The sequence below is a fragment of the Myotis lucifugus genome, unplaced genomic scaffold (assembly GCF_000147115.1).
Source record: "Myotis lucifugus unplaced genomic scaffold, Myoluc2.0 scaffold_418, whole genome shotgun sequence".
Lineage (NCBI taxonomy): Eukaryota > Metazoa > Chordata > Mammalia > Chiroptera > Vespertilionidae > Myotis > Myotis lucifugus.
The window spans coordinates 707060-723027 of NW_005871466.1; the positions used below are offsets into that span (position 1 = coordinate 707060).

General features: G+C 38.0%; 1 protein-coding gene across 3 annotated transcripts in view; it reads left to right on the forward strand.

Moving 5' to 3' along the window:
- KMT2C (lysine methyltransferase 2C) overlaps nucleotides 1-15968 on the forward strand; it is a 248324-nt gene that overhangs the window by 179389 nt on the left and 52967 nt on the right. Inside the window, exons 27-35 of one of the 3 annotated variants that reach the window (XM_023743909.1) lie at nucleotides 1971-2101; nucleotides 4466-4646; nucleotides 7513-7617; nucleotides 7934-7981; nucleotides 8961-9098; nucleotides 9280-9312; nucleotides 9410-9535; nucleotides 13871-14003; nucleotides 14201-14415. In XM_023743909.1, coding sequence (XP_023599677.1) covers nucleotides 1971-2101; nucleotides 4466-4646; nucleotides 7513-7617; nucleotides 7934-7981; nucleotides 8961-9098; nucleotides 9280-9312; nucleotides 9410-9535; nucleotides 13871-14003; nucleotides 14201-14415 — 1110 coding nt within the window. Of the gene's footprint in view, nucleotides 1-1970; nucleotides 2102-4465; nucleotides 4647-7512; nucleotides 7618-7933; nucleotides 7982-8960; nucleotides 9141-9279; nucleotides 9313-9409; nucleotides 9536-13870; nucleotides 14004-14200; nucleotides 14416-15968 lie in introns of all 3 variants that reach the window. The other 2 variants (XM_023743910.1, XM_023743911.1) reach the window with 2 other exon arrangements.

The window sequence follows — 15968 nt, forward strand, 5'->3', positions numbered from 1 at the left end:
AGCCATAGCGTAAGAGCTGATTCTAATAAGACTTTGTAATCATGATGGTCATGATCTATATACTTATATATTTTAAATGCTTTATATAGGATAGGAGAAGGAAAATTACTGTGTTCAGCATGTGCTCCAAGCAGAGTTCTTGATTTTAAAGAAGTTTCTAATGTGACTCAGCATGGCTATAATTAGTCCTAATTAAGAAATGTGACATGATCAGTGAAACTATTTTTTGTGTTTTTGTTCTGTCTCTTTATTTTCTCCTCTAATTTCAATTCTTTTAGTTCAATATTCTATTCCTTTACCTGTATCACCCATTGAGTTTTAATTTATTTGCATTTTCACCCTTTTCTAAACTGCCTTCTTGATATTTCAGTAGTTTCTTCTTCTAGCATCAGCCAACATTCATTTCTGTGTGTATCTAATTAGCTTAAAATATCAGCTGTCTGGTTCTACTCTGTATCTGCTGGCTCATCCCCTGTGCCTCATTCCCTGTGTTTATTATGTGAGATACATGGGTCCACATGCATGTATATTGATTTTACCGCACTGTGAGTTCATCTTCTTTAGAATATTCTTTGAACTTTCTGAGAACTGAATTGAAGGTGGATTCTTTCAGAGACTATTTATATTTGTCAATTCCAGGAACATGTGGTAATACCATACCAGGACTTCTTTGAGCTAAGTTCTTAGATTGAAGTGTTTGTTGGTTCACCTATGTTGTGTAAATTCAAGTTTCTTACACATTAGGGCTATATTGATTTTATGAATTCTCAGGGAGGAATTTTATTTCTTGCCTTTCTATCCAGCACCAATTCTATGACAAGATGACAAGCAGTTTTCTTTGCTGTTGGTGGAGGTGGGGGAGGGGTTTATTTTTGTTAAACCAACCTGAGCATGGAGTCCTTCAGGGTCCCACCTTCATATAAGACACCTCTGATTAATCACTTTGAGGAGAAGACTTAAACTTTGTCTTCTATTCCCCATTCCTACTCAGGCTCTGAAAACTATAGAGTTCAAGGTCAGTGGATTTTTACAAATTTTCAGAGAGTTTTATTTATTTCTTTGATTCTTGTTTTACCTTAATTTCTGGTCTTTGAGGATTCATTTTTTGGCTAGATTACTAGTACATTAAAAAAATTTTTAATAAGTGTTTATCCACTGTTTTTAGTCCTTTTTAGAAGAGTCAGTCTACCTATGTAATCTGACAACAAAAGCACCCACATTGATTTTCAAAAGGGATGTGCCATTTGCCCTGAGAAGTGGAGGAGATGTCATTATTGCTCACCTGCTCTAAGTAGCATACTTGTTCTGGACTAATTTCATAGTCCAAACTTTGTTTATTTCCATTTCTGAGTTAAGATAGACCATTCATCACATATTGATAAGTATATTTCATAGTCATATCTTATCACAATATGTATGTATTACAAATACCTAATTTGCAATAAACCCCTTGGAGTTGCTGGATTGAAGGACACACATTTCTAAAAAGACTTTTGTTGGATATTTCCAGTAAACTCTACACAAAGGTTATACTTCTTAAATTAGTAATATACCAGTAGCCATTTCCCCATACTCATGAGCACCAGGCATTTTCATTTTAATTATTTTTTTTTTAACAAAATGTTGAGGTTCTAAAAACAAGCTGTGCTTTGCTAGCAGGGAAATGCTCATTAAGAGATAGTAGGAAACATGCTGATACTAAATAGACATGAAATGAAATTTTATGATGCTTAAAATTTACTTATATTGGTACACTTGCTTTGAGATACACTTGTGAAAGGCTTGTTTGTCAGGTCATTATGCTATACACCTTAACCTTATGCAGTGTTGCATGTCAATTATACCTCAAAAGAAAAAGCTTATTTGTTTATGTGGAACTGTGTATATTGGTAAGCTATACAATTACTTTGGGCGGATCTGTCTGGAAATTTTAAATACCATGCATTCATAAATGTGGCTCCTGTTTTCAGGTTGGAGTGAGCAGTTACCAGATACTCTTGTTGATGAATCTGTTTCTGTTACTGAAAACACTGAAAAAATAAAGAAGAGGTACCGGAAAAGGAAAAACAAGCTCGAGGAAACTTTCCCTGTCTATTTACAAGTAATATTTTGCTTCACATTATATTATGTAGTTTGTTATTGAAAGAAATGTAATGTATTGAGTTTTGAAATATAGGTTGTTCGGTTTCGTTAAATTTTTTACTTGTTTTGTTTTTAATTAGTTATCATAGTGCCATTTTTACCTTCCAAGGGCTCATGAAAATTAATGTTTACCTTTTTGTGCTTTGATACATTACGCAAAGTTGTTTTTATTATTCTAGTTTTCCACTTCTGAATATTTCACAAGGACACGTTGGGCTGAGAAAAGCTCATTCTTGCAAAGCAGCCACACCTATGTGCTGCCCACGCCCAGGTCCTGTGGACATCTCCCTTTGCTAGTACAGGTCATAGCAGCGATGGTCGATCTTTTTCGTCGCATGGCACACATAAACAAATTACCAAAATTCTGCCACACACCAAAAAATATATTTTCCCCCAACTGACAAAAAAAAAGTATAACTTTGATTCATTCACACTGGATGGCTATTGTTGTGTTGGCTGTTGTCATTTGACAGTCTAAGGGAAAAGAGGTCAGTGCCCCTGCCTAAATAATCAGGTGTGGCATGTTTCAAAACTTCTTGCAGCACACGGCTAAACATTGCTGAGTGACAGTAATAATGTTGCCTGAGTGAAGATGGGCATTCAGCAGCCAGTTACAGCTTTAATAACCATTGACTGCTTCTAGAGGCTCAGTGAACCAAAGATTTAAACAGAATTGTTATTGTGTTTTAAAATATACATCAGAAAAATATCCATCAATAGAAAGAAGTGATGTTTGATAGATGTGGACTATGGGAAAAGATACCAATTTGTGAGCATGAAGTACCGGAGAGTTCAGGGCCATGTGCTGTGTGGGAAAGAGCCCTGGGTTGGAGGAGGACTGAGATTGACCATCTGGCTCAGCCATGAGCTGATTTCCCATTCCTGAGCCTGTTCATTCTTCCTCATGTATAAGAAGCACAAAAATAAATAATCATTTAAGTGAAAAGTCTTCTGTATTTAATAAATAAGACTTTTAAGCATAGTCACTTATGTATGTAGTAATATTTACAAGTGTCAGTTTTTGTTAAACAGCTAACATCTTCAGGGCTGTGTCCATTTTAAATAGCTGAGCCTTTGGGAGTCCGGGATTTTAATACTACTGCTACTGGTTCTATGTGATCTTGTTCTATTTAACATCTGTGTGCCCAGTAGTCTCATCTGTAAAATTGTGGTCATACCCACTACACAGAAATGAGAGATTAAATAAAAATTAAGCATGTAAAGTCCTCTTCCTGCTGCTGCGCCTCCTGCTGCTCCGCTTCCTCCTCCTCTTTCTCCTCCTCCTCTTCTTGCTCCTCCCCCTGCTCTACCTCCTCCTCTCCTTTTCCTGCTGCTCCTCCTCTGTGCAGTGTAATCTATATTTAGAAAGCTTTCTTGAGCTGCTTATGAAAGTATGGAAACTGACTATTTCATCCATTAGCAAAGGGATCTGATTCCTGCTGTGATCTTCATCTACTGAGCTGGGTTGTTTCCTCTGGTGACCAGTGTACTGACTCTGGTACACATAGTAATAGCTAATTGTTTTGTTTTTTTGTATGTGAAGGAGTAAAGGAAGGCTTTGTAATGGTACTGTTTCTTGAACATCTTGTGATAGCAGTTGTATTTCCCTCTCATCCAAGGTGGGTGGGCAGAATACATAGTGACAAAAATCCACTAGGAATTCAGTAACAATTTTTTTCCCAATTTTAAATATTTTTTTTTATTGATTTCAGAGACAGAGGGAGAGAGAGAAACATCAGTGATGAGAGAGAATCATTGATTGACTGCCTCTTGCACACACCACACTGGGGATTGAGCCTGCAACCTGGGCATGTGCCTTGACCGGGAATCGAACCGTGACCTTCTGGTTCATCGGTTGACACTCAACAACTGAGCCACACCGGCCGGGCCAATTTAATTTTATTATTTACAACAGTGTCACAATAAAATATACATAATTGTATGATCTATCCAATAGAAATGTTTATGCAGACTACTAAGTAGCTGTGGTGCCATGTGGCCTGGAGAACCCATGTCATCTTGAGTCACTAAAAGAAAAAGTTTTGCTAATATGGTCTCAGATTTATACTGAAGTCATTAAATAAATTAACTCTAAAACTCTAACGTGCTTTCTGCCACTCAGCATTTTTCCTACTGATATAAACAATTTTGGTATGAGAACAAACCTATCTGCTACCCAGTGACCTAGCTTTATGGATTTTCAAATTTTTTTTCATAGTGAAACAACTCGTTCATTGAAAAAATGTGGAGAAATTTGAATCAAATATACTATTACCTCTACCAGACAAGTCAGTCATTTTCATATGTGCTTTATTTTATCTAGGAAGCTTTCTTTGGAAAAGATCTTCTAGATACAAGTAGACAAAACAAGCTGAATTTAGATAATCTATCAGAAGACACAGCTCAGCTTTCATATAAAGCAAACGTGAACACACATTTCTTGGATCCTTCCTTAGACCCACTACTTAGTTCATCCTCAACTCCAGCAAAACCTGGAACTCATGGTATGTGGAATCTTTATCATGTGACATTATCTTCCTTTTAATTATACCTCTGAAATGCTTTGGTTTGGCCTTATATACAGTTTTTAAATCATCTTTATTGAGGTGTGACGTATTTAGTAAGTGTAACTTTTTTAAGTGGGCAGGTGTATAACATCTGGGAAATAAATTTATCTGTGTAACTTCCACCAAAATCAAGAAGTTGCAAAGGAAAATGTTTAGGTTTACACTTTGCTGAGGGTAAATGTAAGGAGGTGTAATTTGGCCATGAGTTATAAATATAATAATCTTTGATTTAAGTAAGATAGATTTTTGTTAATTACACAGCCCAAAGAAATTCAGGAGAAGACAAGAATGCTATGTTAGGGACCTGGCTTCCAGACTGTTAATCAGTGAAATCCATAGCCTTAGATCATTTCTGACTGCTGAGAGCTTGGGCCAGACCAATCTTTGTTGGAGAAGGGAGGTGGTCCTGTTCAGTGGGGATTACTTGCCAACATCTCTGTTCCCATGATGTCATGATGCTCAGAGGTACCCCCCCAGATTTTTTATCTTACTAACAATTATAAATTAATGTTCTTCTGACAAGCTTCCTTTTTGCCATTGATTACATTTGTTGCTCAGTTAGTTTTATAAACTCAATTTGGAAAATACTCTTAAGGCAGTCTTCCACTGAAAGACCACTTGATACATTAAGTCATTACAGCTTTATTAACTTGGCATTATCCTGGATCAAAATGCAGGCTTTTATATTTTGGTTGTAACTTTTCTTGACTGAATTATAGAAGCATCTCAGCCCCTCTGTATGCATGCACATGTCCTGTCTCTCCCACTGGTGTACTGAAGGCCATGCTTTTGTTCATTGATTTTAGCAGATTATTTTTACTTTTACTTTCATTCTCTTGTTTTAAGTACTGACCTGCTCTTGTCCATGTGATTGTGTTGTTAAAATAATGTATAGTGAAAAATCTGTGGGTCCTTACAAGGATACCCCAACTATGAAAGTTATGTCTTATTGTAAAAATCATGACTAGGGATTAAAAGACTTAAACAGAAGTTATTTGCACTTGATTTTTTATTTGCACTTGAGTTTTTGTGGAGAAGAGAACTGAAATTGGACAGAAGCTGTATTGTGACAGGAAAAGCGTTACCACTTGTTCTTTTTCCTCTCTCCTTTATTTGAAGTTGTTTTTTCCACAAAATTGCTGAAGAGAAATGGTTTAATGATAAAACCAAACATGAGGACTAGAATAAGATAAATGTTTCAAAACTTAGATGAAATGTAATATTCTTTGCAGTTGAATCACTCTTTGTCTTTATAATGGGAAATTTACAAATAATGGCTTTCATTTTTAAAAAATCTAATTTAATATAGTCCATGAAATCGATTTTAATAATTTGCTGGTAAGATATAAAATCTGTTTAGGTAGGGGCAGACTTTTAAAACATGGCCTTTTAAAAAGTGTTTATGATTTGTGTATAGAATTCCATTGGTCTAAAGCAAACGCAGTCACTCACATTAAATGACTCCGAAGGAATTATCCAAAAGTTTTTTTTCAAGTGTACTGTTGTCTAGAGAATATATTATTGAAACAATTTTATTTCTCATAAATTTATGAATATTTGGGCATACAAAATGTATATTTTCTTTCAATTTGAGAAATTCTCATGTATATATGAATTCTATTTGGGAAGTATGCTTTTAATGTGACAAAACTATTTGTCCCATTTGGTTTAAAAAATCATGTTCCCTAACTTAAATGACTAATATAATTACTAAAGTTAGCCTAAGTGTTCTTCTACTTGTTAGGTGAGAAACCTTTGGAGTCACCCTTGGTTTTTGTTTACTCCCATTCTATCTCTAATACACCCACACAGTCGTCTCTGTCTTCAGAGTAGGCCCCGCAGCCACCCACTTCGTATCTCCTGGCCCCCAGCCTTCCAGCAACTTCCCGTTACACATCATACTTGAGAGTAAAGCTCAGTCTTCACTGTGACCTGTAAAACCACACATAGCTTTGCTTAGCTCTCTTTCTTATGACAAGCACACTGGCTCCCTCTGTTGGCAAAACCTTACCTGCTCTGGTCTTAATGTCTCCTTTTTTTTCATTTACACACATTTGGACATGTGTGATCATGTCCTTTAAAAGGTCTTTACTGACCAGTTAATACAGCACCCCCACATCTGAGTCTTAGTCCTGACTCCTTATTTTTAAAGTCTTTATGGCACTTATACTGATGTAATTTATTGTCTAACTCCCTCAGAGAAAGTAAGCTCTGTGAGGGAATGTACTTGGTTTTAGACAATTCTGTATTCTCAGTGGCTGGAACATGTCTATTAACACAGTCCAAAACCCCAGTTCTGTGGGTATTCAATGAATAAAGAAAGGAATGAATTATCAGTGTTAGGTGGGGGTGGGGGGTAGGCTGGAACCAGATGGTATCTGGTTTAAACAGGGAATTTCTAAATAATGGGTTTACCTTTCATATTTTTTTATCTTCTGTGTTTTATTTTCCAGATGTCATTTTTAGAGATGTCACTTTCTTAGTGATTTTTTTTGCTTTGTTTCTTATAATATTTTATTTCAGTTTTATTGCCTATAGATCTTTGTTTCATTAATTTTAAATTAGCCACAAAATAAAAATGGTCCTAATCTTTAATATTTTGTTATTCAAAACATTGGAGTACCTTTTCTATGAAAAAATCTTTTATTTTAGAAGTAACAATCTTAATGTTCTATGATTCTCGCACTTACTCAGCATCTGCTGTACTCGGGATGTGTAGTAAATGGTTGGACGAGGCAGGGTGTTTTAGAATTTAATGTCTGGGAAAATGTCAAGACATTGAAAATACACTTCCTATATTTAGGTACTGCTGATGACACCTTAGCTGATATATCCGAAGTCCTAAACACAGAGGATGACATTCTTGGAATAATTTCAGATGATCTTGCAAAATCAGTTGATCATTCAGGTATATTGAATGCTGTTTGCCTAGTGTCTGTTTTAGGGCATGAGAGAGAGGTGCATGTGTGTGGAAGAAGTTTAGTCTTTTCTCTAAAACTTAAAAAAATTTTTTTTGGGGGGGTCATTATCAAAGACCTCAATTATATAATTTGATCTACCTCAGCTTCCCTGCAGCAAGTTAGTTAATTTCTTTTGTCTTTCTAATGGCATCACATTGAAGGCTTATGGCATTCAAGGCTCCTGTGTCTTGTTCTTTTGTTTGTGTTGTCCCTTGCCTCCACTCCTGTGATAATCATCCATTTTATTTGGTTTGGGTCTTGTAGGTCTTGATTTATGCACTTTCCAGGTTGACAACTCACCTTTTCCATTTGGTAAGAACCTGAGCAGTGGATGACGGCTGACTAGAGTAGTCTTTTTTATAGTGATTTCCGCTGCCACAGCCTGTAGGTGCATGCGTATTTGTGATAGTGCTAATTGTCACTAATCCATCTTTGCTTTCCCCTTTATGCGTGCAGCTAAAGCATGGTACAGCTGTACTGTGCTTTGGGTGGTTTTCTCAGTAATTTTTTTTTTTTAATGAATGGTTTTATTTTTGTTACTATGTAATTTAAAATTTTACCCAAATGTTATAGAATTTCTAATATAAAATAAAATAAGAGCAGACTAAATTTTACTTTATGAAATAGTAATATTGAGAAAGCATGGTAAAGAAATTAGATGATAGAGTACTTTTAAATGTGGATATTGCTTTAAAAACCAGTTTTTATGAGATAGAACATGTTGTGTAATAAATACAATCTATATTTTGTATTTTGACCACAGAATATTTCAAAATTATGATCTACAGCTGAAATTATTTAGAAGGGTAGTGTTTACTAAACACTGAATAAGAATTTTAGAGCTTCTCATTAATTTTATGTGAAACGTATTCCTCCTGTTTCACATACTGCATATGATAGTTAAACTATGCATTAGAAACTACCATTTCCAAGTGAAAGCTATTATTTGTGTAGTGGATATTGTATATAGAATATTTTCTTAGACTCCTAACTTATTTTCTGTAGAAATTAGCACTTTACAACCACAAGTGTTTCTTTATTAATCAGGAAATATATTTATTTTGGTTAAACTATAACTTAAAGTGGCACCAGTTTACAAATACATTGTGCCTAATTTTTACTAATTTTGACTATCCAGATTGATATAAGAATCTTGATTAATTCGGAATTTCAGACTTTTCATTGCTCAATTTTAATCATACTGTTGTGTATTCATGCAGGTAAATATTAAAATGCATTTTGTGTATGTATTCAGAATTCACTTTTTAATTTCTTTGCCTTGTTCCTCCAGCCGGAATAGATATTGGCCCTGTCGCCGATGACCCTTCCTCTGTGTCTCAGCCAAGTGTCAATCAGAGTTCACGACCTTTAAGTGAGGAGCAGCTGGATGGAATCCTTAGTCCTGAACTAGACAAAATGGTCACAGATGGTAAAATATTTGCCCTACAGCTAGGCTTTCTAAAAGACATGAGTAAATATGATTTTCAAAGATTTCTGCATGCTTATTTATAATTTTAACTTCTATTTTGAAGATTTCTATGAAATGCTATTTTGTATTAGTACATTAAAATGGTAATTATTAATATTTCTATTTCTTTAATCTATCCTAGGAGCAATTCTTGGAAAGTTATATAAAATTCCAGGTAATTGTGTTTGTATTTTTTAGTTTCCAAAAGTGGCATTCCCGATATGGCTCTCATAGACTTTTAATCATATTATCATTATAATTGTATTTTCTAGAGCTTGGAGGAAAGGATGTTGAAGACTTGTTTACTGCTGTGCTCAGTCCTGTGACTCCTCAGCCAACTCCATTACCACAGCCCCCCCCTCCCCCTGCACCACAGCTGATACCCCTACACAATCAGGGTATGTCACCACAAAAAGTCTCTTACGTGTGGTTCTCTGTGCGTGAGTGCACGGGTTCACTAAAGCAGAACCTGTCTCTTAGTAACAACATATACAAACTGACAGGAGAAAGCCCTCTTTTGTGACAATGGGAAAGACTAATCTCTGAATTTATCTCAGTCACACACCTACTTCACTGAAACTCTGGAAATTCATGATCTGCTTTATGACCAAAGTTCCTTTGCTCACTCTATTGGCAGTGGGGACAATGTTTCAGTGTGGTCCCGCCCCCCCCCCCCCCACTAAGTCTCAGCCCACCTTCACTCAGACCGTGCATCCGTGTTGGGAGAACTACTTCCCCTCACCTGGCTGCCTCGTATTCATTGATCTGGTCTTAGTTTCACTATCATCTCTACACCTGCCACCATGCTTTCCATTTGTAGTAGTGCTGCCAGCACACGGACCCGTGGGTATTACGGTTTTCTCTCTCGATTGTGAGCTCCCTGAGGTCATACCTGTCGTCATCACTGTGTACCCTGCCACAAAGTGTGTGCTCAGTACATGTGTTCAGAGGAAACCAGTGACCTTTCTGGTTGTGGGAGTGGATAGGAGAGAGAGTTGCTGATACGGAATCCCCTTCAGAAAGGAGTTGGGAGCTCAGGTCATTTTTCTACATCCCGTTTATTACCACTGCCTCATCATTACATGCTGAGTTGAACAATGATACTCCATAAAAAATATTACACTGTTTTATATGTGCCGAAATGTACAGATGGTTTAATGTTATCTTTACTGTCAATTTTGTGTATGCATTAAAAATTCCATAATGCACATAATTGAAATACCTCAGTTTCTGCCAGTTTAGCTTCTATGTAACTATACCTTGATTGTTGCTGAGCATATGGGTAAAACACTCTTTGGAAGTGCTTCTTACCTGAATTGTCCCCTATGCTGTGCCTTCCTAATGCTTATGGTAACAGCTCTTCAGTATTTCTCTTCTCAACATAGGAAAAAGCTCTAGCTCCGTGTATTCTGAAACTGAAAGCATGTACTTTAAAAATCAGATCAGTTAAAGATGTGTTTCTTATAAAAGGTTCACTCTGCAGAGTTTTGAGGAGTTGACTTTTTGCAGGGGTGTTTGTGTGGAATACAAGGATGAGTAAGGCTGCCCATCCGTAGGACTTTATAACCCTAATGTCTAGACTTGAGGCAACGACTAACAGAGCACAGGGAGGAGAGGTTAGTGGGTGTTGTTTAAGGAGGCAAGACTGGAAAAAGCACCTTGGAGCTAGATGGCTTGTAGGCGGCTGGGAGAGACAGCAAGGACAGGTGGCCTCCTTCCCCATGTCTCTGAGCCACTGAAGACTGCACAGCTGTGAAATGACCTCTCAAGTTTGGCAGCGTCGATCCCGTGAATATGGGAACTGAATTTGAGGCAAACAAGAGTTGTGCTGATGAGTTTATTAGGATTGGGACTGAGTGAAAATTTTGGTTTCATGTAGATCAGTCTGCAATGCTAATTGAAAGGCAGAATTGAAGTTGTGGGAGGAAAAGACAATTCTTTAACAGGACTTAGTACAGCATTGCCAGTAGAGTACAGAATCTTGAACTTTAAAAGAGTTTAAATGTAGTGAGTTACATGCTTAACTCATCCTAATTATATTAGATATGCAGTTATATGTTTCTCTTTTTTAAGGGTTAGGTGAAGGGGAAAAAAAAACCAGATTGAGGGTGGTGGGGGAGACCACTTCTTAATTAGAATAAAAATGCTTTGCATTGACTTATGTGCAGTTGAACAAGTTAATGTAACTTCTGGGGAAAGGGAGTCTTCTTGCTTAAATGAGCTGTGTGTAATAGCTCTTTCCCAGTCCTTCTGCTCTTAGGGTCAGTTTGCATATTACCCTGTTACTATATAGGATAGAGGCCTGGGGCACGGGTGGAGGCCGGCTGGTTTGCCCTGAAGGGTGTCCCGGATCAGGGTGGGGGTCCCGCTTGGGTGCCTGGCCAGCCTGGATGAGGGGATGATGGCTGTTTGCAGCTGGTCACACCCCCTTCAGGGTGGGGGTCCCCACTGAGGTGCCTGGCCAGTCTGGGTGAGGGGCTGAGGGCTGTTTTCAGGCTGGCGGGTGACTGAAGCTCCCAACCTCTCCTTTTTTTCTTTCTTTTTTTTTTATTCTGGGATTTATTTACCTTCTATGGCTGTCACTGGAGCTGAGAGCCGGCTTTAGCTCTGAGGCTTGGCTCCAGCTCTGAGACCTCGGCTGCTGAAAGCAGGTATCTGGGCTTTGTTTAGCGTCTATAATTGAAACACTGTTGCAACTTCAGCTCTGAGGCCCAGCTGGCTGAAAGTAGGTTTCTGGGGATTGTTTAGCTTCTGTAGTTGCAACATAGTTGCTTAGAGTGCAGCTCAGAGCTGGGAGGCGGCAGGCGGGGAACCTTGGCTTCCTCCATCACTGGAGCAAGCAAGCCTCCTGTTCGCTTCAGCTGCCTGGCTGCCGGCCGCCATCTTGGTTGGCAGTTAATTTGCATATCACCCTGATTAGCCAATGGGAAGCGTGTCGGAGGTACGGTTAATTACCATGTTTGTCTATTATTAGATAGGATAGCTGCCTTTATCTCTAAAGGTTTCATGTGCTCATTGTGGTTCCCATTGTCCGTGCTGACAGATAGCTAGGGGATGGATCACATTCTCATTTCCAATAACGATGCCTTTGTTTATCCTAATTACATAATGGAGCTTACTTTTTGCTGAAGTTGAAAATAGAGTTATCCCTAGCCGATTTAGCTCAGTGGATAAGGGTCCCAGATTCAATTGCTGTCAAGGGCACATACCTGCGTTGTAGGCTCCTCCTCGGGCCCAGGCCCAGGCCCTGGTCAGGGCACATGCAGGAGGCAAACAGTCAATGTGTCTGTCTCATGTCGATGTTTCTCTTCATCTTTCCCTCTCTCTTCCACTCTCCCTAAAAATTAGTGGAAAAATATCCTCGGGTAAGGATTTTAAAAAAAAGAAAGGAAAGGAAAGAAAAGAAAAGGTTAGCATTCTACTTTGAATTAAATCTCACTCTTTAAACTAATCTTGGTGTGAACTTAAGTCTCTCAAGAACCTTGTCATTTGTGGGGGCCTGATCCAGTGGGCCCTGCTGTTCAATTTAGTAGGATAAGCCGTAACCTAGAAGTGCTTGAGACAAAAATCCTAAAACCTGCCAGCGATCAGCCTCCGACTCCTCAGGTAGGAATGGGAGCTCTGTGTGCTTTAGACATAGTTCATGAGAAAGCACATCACACAAGACAGTGTGCTGGGCTGTTTTTTCTTTTAGTGGTATGACCAAGTCATCAGGTTGGGGTTCTCTCATTACAACAAGTGTGCCAAGTGTTTACATGGGAACTGTATTCTAGTTGTAGAATTAACTGTGAGGGAGGGTCTCCCAGTGTGTTCTGAGTGCTGTGACAACAGAGGTCCTGTAGTTGTTACTTTAGAGTGTGCCTCTGAATTGGGAGGTTTTTTGTATTTTTTTTTTGTTTTTTGTTGGGTTTTTTTTTGCTAGAAAACTGCTTAGATAAGGACAGTAGAAGGTCACAAGTAGGGTTGGAGCCGCATGCTAAGGAGAGTTATAGGGGAAACAAGGTTTACCTAATGTCTATATAGGAAAAAGGTGATAAGGTATTGGAAGCGTGTGAATAAGAGGGAATAAGAGCTAAAATGCATTTGAGAGCTGAAACCACAAGTAATGAAAATTAGGCCAAAACCAGAATGAATATATTTTTAGTAGTAATGATCTAATCGATGATGGGAGATGAAGTAAATACTGCTTGTTGTTCTAAACTCTTTTAGAGAGAGTGCCAATTTAAGAATCATAGATGGTTTTTTGAATTAATGGGAATAAGTAAATTAGAAGAATCTCTATTTGTTAATTTTGAATGAAGAAGAGGAAGAGTATCTGATAAAACTTCTAGATTTATTCTTTTTTTAGTGCTGATATGTACTGAGCAGTCACTGTGCATTAGTGCTGAGAATGGCCGTACATTGTGTCAATCACAGAATACCTCCATTTACAGAAAGAGTGATTGATTCTACCTCTAACAAGTAGCAGAATTAAGATTCAAGCCTAGGGCAGTCAGACTCCAAAACATGTACTATTTCCAGTAAACTATAACAAAGTAAACAGAATTTTAGAGACCACATTTCAAAAATTTATGGCCAATCATTCTTTAAGCAATATTTTACAGGATAATATTGAAAAAATTACCCATATCCAACTTTATTATTAAATAGCAATATAAGTATCTAGAAATATTTCTGTTGCTTTTTTATTATTTATGAATAATATGCAGACTGAATTATTATTTTCTTTTAAGATGTTTTTTCACGGATGCCACTCATGAACGGCCTCATTGGGCCCAGTCCTCATCCCCCACACAACTCTTTGCCTCCTGGAAGTGGACTGGGAACTTTCTCTGCCATAGCACAATCCCCTTACACTGATGCCAGGTATTTAAAAGTCTTCACTTCCTGTGGAAACTTAAGTAATTTTTGTTCTATGAATGTTATTCTGTTATTGTGCATAATATTAATGTTTGTTACATTTATTGTGATCTATCATTTAAGCTATTTTATAATAAGTTTTGATGAAATTGTACTCGAAAGTTAGTTGTGTTTATGAAGTAACGTTGTATATTATTTACCAGGGATAAGAATCCAGCATTTAATCCAATGGCCAGTGACCCTCACAGCTCTTGGACCTCCTCAGCTCCCCCTGTGGAAGGGGAGAGCGATACGATGTCCAATGCTCAGAGAAGCACACTTAAGTGGGAGAAGGAGGAGGCCCTGGGGGAGATGGCCACCGTTGCACCAGTTCTCTACACAAACATTAACTTCCCCAACCTGAAGGACGAGTTCCCTGGTAAGTCTCGGGTTTGGGTATATGATTGCTATCTGTGTTCCCAACTTCCGCATGTGTAAGACAATCTTTGTTTTGTCTGTGTTCTTTTTACAACAGTAGAGCGCCCATGTGTCATCAGTGATTTTCATCTAGTATGACTATGCACAACCTGATAGTCCTAGTTCCTAGATATGTGGAAACATCTTGCATTTTCTTAGTCCTAGGCCCTGTGGCCATTTGCATATTTCCCTTAAGCTAATTTTAATGAATGAAATGATCTGTTTTTCCTCGCTTAGAGACTACAAATATATAAAGTCAGCGTTGTGTTATATGTGTAACTGTACAAAAAATTTCCTGGAACAGAATATCATCATTTAATCACAAGTGTTAGCCTGGCTGGTGTGGCTCAGTGGTTGAGCATTGACCCATGAACCAGGAGGTTCTGGTTCGATTCCCGGTCAGGGCACATGCCCCGGTTTTGGGCTCGATCATCAATGGGAGGCATGCAGGAAGCAGCTGATCAATGATTCTCTCATCATTGATGTTTCTATCCATCTCTTACTCTCCCTTCCTCTCTCTGAAATCAAAAAAAAATTTTTTTTAAGTGTTAAGTCAGTTAAAAAAAAAAGTGTTAAAGTTAGGCTGTATCAGACTCCATTCTGAGTCTTGTTTCCATCAAAATGAACTCAGTATTATATTCCCTTTCCCCCAAGTGTCCAGTCTGTTTGAACAAAAATTGCAGATGATACAGTGTCCCCTTTTGGAAATTCTGATTGACTAGAGGATGAATCATTTGGATTAATGAAACCAACTTGTAGAGTATTTGTAAGCAAATGCTGGTATTGTCTTGAGTTCATGTTGCTAGACAAACCAGAATTGGAAAGGTCTCGCACACACTGTCTTGCAGTAGCTTCCTTGTCAGCACACCATTGTGTTAGATACCTGAGCGGCTGCCCACCTGCGAGTGCACTTGCTAATGGATGAGCTAGTCTGTTCAGGTGCCCTTTCAGTTAATCCTCCTCCTGGTACTCGATTCATTACGTGTAAGAAATAAATGCCACATTCCCTAACAGTAATCCAGCAGTTTCAGTGCAGCGATGTCTGTTAACTCAATACATGTATTCTTCATGTGCATCTAACCACACTTTATCTGCTGCCTACAGATGACCACATCTAATTATAGCAAGTCATTTTGTGTCAGTGTAAATTGTCCTGAGAGCAGAGCTATAGTTTAATTTTCTTTAATGTTTAATTTTCTTTACTATGTGACTCTAGAACAGCCGTGGGCAAACCGGATACGGCCCATTTGAAATGAATAAAACTAAAAAAAAAGACCGTACCCTTTTATGTAATGATGTTTACTTTGAATTTATATTAGTTCACACAAACACTCCATCCATGCTTTTGTTCCGGCCCTCCGGTCCAGTTTAAGAACCCATTGTGGCCCTCGAGTCAAAAAGTTTGCCCACCCCTGCTCTAGAACCTCACAAAATAACAGGTTAAAGCTGCTGATCTGTCAGCTGATTGCCATTTTCTTTCAGTGCCTTTTTTGAAATTTCTCCTTCCCTCCCTCT